The following is a 4,343-nucleotide window of genomic DNA, read 5'->3' on the forward strand; positions in this document are numbered from 1 at the left end:
TAAATTAACTCAATTTATATGAAAAGTTTGTTCAATTCTCGAAGTGTTAGTTACCCCTTTTCTAGCACATAATGAGTGCCTCTAATTAGAGGTCTTGGTTCTTGCTTCGCGATGCATCCTCTTTAGCAATCAAAAAAAAAAAAGGTAGTAATGTCTTATTAATAATCAAAACGCTCGAAGACAGTGCAGCATTAGACCGTTGCCTACTACTAGTAGGCTGGCTAATCTCGATTAGACGTTTGACATTTAACCATAACGAAAAATAGCCGTTGAATTTATTGAATTTAGCCCACCAATACCATACTGGACCATGAATAGTAATTGTAGCTGGAAGTAGAAAATTAGGAAAAGAAAAAGGGAGAAAGTAATCAAGAGCCGTTGGAGGACAGGGTGGGTCCATGCAAGCGAAATCAAGCAAGATGGGCGGCAAAAAACTATGTTAATTAATCTTATCATTATCAGACTCTAAGCAAAAAAATAATAGATTATATATAGACTCTTAATTATTGCCCTATGCTCTGTGCCTCTCCATAAATACCCCCCCTGTACTCGCCTCTATCTCTATCTATCCACACACTTCCTTCCTTTTGAAACCCTCTCTTTTCCACTACTCTCTAACTCTACTCACTGAGTATGGCAAAGGACGTTGAGGTTGCGGAGCAAGGAGAATACTCGGCAAAAGACTACCATGACCCTCCTCCGGCACCTTTGATCGACCATGAGGAGCTGGGAAAGTGGTCTTTTTACAGAGCTCTTATAGCGGAGTTCATCGCCACCCTTCTTTTCCTTTACATCACAGTTTTGACTGTGATTGGCTACAAGAGCCAGACTGATCCCAAGATCAACACCGATGAATGTGGTGGGGTTGGCATTCTTGGCATCGCTTGGGCCTTTGGCGGCATGATCTTCGTCCTTGTTTACTGCACCGCCGGTATATCTGGTAGGTTTTCCTCACCCATGCAAATCGAATTAAAATTATATGATGATAAAAATCAATTTTTATTATTCTTTTATAAGTACTGATTTTTATTTTCACGTAATAATTAGTAATTCAAATATTGGTAGAACGTCTCACATTAGTTGGGTTGGTTTTATTTTATTGTTTAATCTTTTGATTGAATGCCATACAAATAACAAAAAAAAAAAAAATTGGACGAAAAAAAAAGGGCTCAACTTAGCCAGCAATAATTGTATTTTTATTTTTATTTTTTCAAATTTTTTTGAGAAACCAAGCAGAACATAAGCATATATAGTTGATACTTTTGTTGCAAAAAAAAAAAAAGAAAAAGAAAAAAAAGTTGATACTTTTGACTAAATCAGTGAAGGGATGGGGCTTGAACGAATTGAGTTTTGTTCTTTTGGTTCGTGTGGGTTTAATTGGGTCTATTAGTTCCCAAAGCACTTTAGCAGAATTAATGAGTTTTTTTTTTTTTGGGGTCTGAGGCTGTGAGCTCCAAATTCAATGATATTGCTAACGTGCGCAGGAGGACACATTAACCCGGCCGTGACCTTCGGGCTGTTCCTGGCGCGCAAGGTGTCGCTCGTCCGGGCGTTGTTGTACATGGTAGCACAGTGCTTGGGTGCAATCTGCGGTTGTGGGCTGGTCAAGGCCTTCCAGAAGTCTCACTACACCAGGTACGGAGGTGGGGCCAACGAGCTCCAAGCTGGGTACAACAAGGGCGTCGGATTGGGGGCCGAGATCATCGGTACCTTTGTTCTTGTCTACACTGTCTTCTCAGCCACCGATCCTAAGAGGAGCGCAAGAGACTCCCATGTTCCTGTAAGCACCTGATCGCGCCCGGTCCTTTAATGCAATTATATTCTTCATATGCTTTATGATCTTGCCTACCTAAAATGAAAAGAGAAGCTCCTTTTTATTAGGCTATATTTGGCTATATTATTATTATTTTTTATTATTTTTTCTTCTGAAAATGGATAATATTTATTGAAACATCTTCAATCACCTAAGGACAAAAGTTCTCTAGATATAATACCACCTATATAAGTTCAAATTTTTTCAACTCAAACTCTATCTCTGACATTCAAAATAATTTCTTTAATTATGGCGGAAGTAGTTATTTCGCATCCCTATTAACATGTTCAATTCTTCACGAGCGCAGCTTTATTATCTCATTTCAACTGTCCAAAGTGATGGATTCATTTTTTTTTTTTCCTTTTCTTTGTTTACTTTAAAGAAAATTATTGAAGTTTTGTGCTTCAATTCCTACACTTTTGACTTTTGGACTTTGGAAATGTAGCTTGGATGGATGAATTTCACTTACTTGATTTGAGAATAATGCATTTCTTACATCATATGGAAACCTATCAACTCTTTATTTTTTATTTTTTTGTAAAAGATTCAGGCCTATGAATTTTTTTTTTTTTTTTTAGCAAGTGATTTTGTATGTTTTAATTGTTTTCAAAGTCTACTTTCTTTAAATAGCATTTCTCATATTAATTTGTTATTATTAAATTACTGCTTATTCTAAAAAAGTTTAAGCTAATCTCATATAACATTAAATTATTAGTTGCTATTGGTGCGTTTGGGATTGCGATTTCGTAAACAATAAGTGCGATTTTAAACCAAATCGCAGAACATAAATCGTTTGGGAATTACGTTTTTAAAAATTTCTGCTTTTTCAAATCACAGGTGAGATGGTGCTTTTTTGAAAACGCAAAATTTTAAAGGCTAATTTGCGATTTTAAATGTTAAACTGTGATTTTGCCAAACGCTTAATTGCGCTTTTAAAAATCACTTTTTTCAAATTGCGCATTTTAAAATCGTGATTTTAAATCGCAAACCCAAACGGACCATAAGTTAATTTAATTGATTTAATTAATTAATTAATATTCTAACAATTATTTTTGTTGTAATAAAATAAAGGTTTTGGCTCCGCTCCCTATCGGATTCGCTGTGTTCATGGTCCATTTGGCCACAATCCCAATCACTGGCACTGGTATCAACCCAGCAAGAAGTTTTGGAGCCGCAGTGATCTACAACAAAGATAAGGCCTGGGATGACCAAGTATATATATCCTTCCTTCCTTCCTTTCATTGAGTTACTCGATCTTCTATATTATAATTGTGATCCATATTTGTTAAGAAATTAAGACTTATCATTATGTTTATGATATGTTTCAGTGGATTTTCTGGGTTGGACCTTTTATTGGAGCTGCCATTGCTGCCTTCTACCACCAATTCATCCTTAGAGCAGGAGCCATTAAGGCTCTAGGATCCTTCAGAAGCAATGCTTAAGCTTTTCTTTCCCCCCCATGATTCCCAAAGATGGAGATGGAGTTTCCAAAAGAATAACAATGGTCTGCCTCAGGGTCCCATGGGTTGGATCGAGGAGTAAATTAATGGAGGGCCATGGAATTGTAGATAAACATGCCTATGTGGCAGGGTGTATTTTGTATCCCTTTCTTCTTTTTCTTTTCTTTTTTTTTTTTTTTTTTCGGCTTTGCATGTATTTATGTGGTCACTGTCGTCCTTTTGCATTTTTACTACTGTCTATGTTGTGTTTCCATGTTGTTTCCACGTAAAGCTATTAAAATGGATTGTGTTCATCTTATTTGCAAAATACTAGCTGATTAATTGGCGTCCTTTAAATTAATAATGACGTGTAAAAAAATAATTATTAATTTTTATTATTATGTTAGAGCGTGACACATTAGACAATGTGGTTGCTCTTTTTCTTTATAAATTTCAATGAGGGGGGACTGAGAAAGTGACTCAGACTTGAGAAAAAGTAGCAGTTCAAACCAACCAAGAAGAATCTAGAGATCAGGTATATTTGCCATGGTTACCGAATATCCTTACATAAACCTAGTGGAAAAATGGGTGACGAAAAAAGAGAAGAAAAGAACTAACTTTTCATATATATATATATATATAAAAGAACTAACTTTTCATATATATATATATATATATATATTTGCTTTCAAAATAAGTATTAATATTAGATTAAACTTTTGAGATAAATAGTAATTTAAAATAGTATCATAATCAAATGTCATGAGTTCGAATCCTAACTTTACTCACCTTTTATTTCAGTCAGATACTTTACTTATTTGTTACGTGTTTAAACTTAAATTTTTGAGATAAAGTAATAATTTTACTATTTAAAAAAAAAAAAAAAGTTTTAAACAAATATTCTTTCTTGGTTCTAAGCATCCTTATCCTCCATTGTTAAATTATTTGAAGTTTTTTTATTATTATTTACAGGAAGAAAGAGAAAATGAGATGAAGTCACAACACATCTGAAATAATTTATAAATTATTTGAAGATGAGTTTTGATCTAACATCATCATATTTTAATATTAGTTGTACTCGATTGTGACAG

General features: G+C 34.3%; 1 protein-coding gene across 1 annotated transcript; it reads left to right on the forward strand.

The window, feature by feature from the left end:
- Positions 1-525: 525 nt before the first annotated feature.
- On the forward strand, positions 526-3,571 carry LOC133877199 (aquaporin PIP2-7). The gene is made up of 4 exons (XM_062315453.1): positions 526-940; positions 1,485-1,780; positions 2,885-3,025; positions 3,142-3,571. Exons 1-4 carry the CDS (start codon positions 634-636, stop codon positions 3,253-3,255), a joined length of 858 nt encoding a protein of 285 aa, XP_062171437.1. The 5' UTR covers positions 526-633; the 3' UTR covers positions 3,256-3,571.
- Positions 3,572-4,343: the final 772 nt, after the last annotated feature.

This window comes from Alnus glutinosa, chromosome 9 (genome assembly GCF_958979055.1).
Source record: "Alnus glutinosa chromosome 9, dhAlnGlut1.1, whole genome shotgun sequence".
In the NCBI taxonomy this organism is placed as follows: Eukaryota; Viridiplantae; Streptophyta; class Magnoliopsida; order Fagales; family Betulaceae; genus Alnus; species Alnus glutinosa.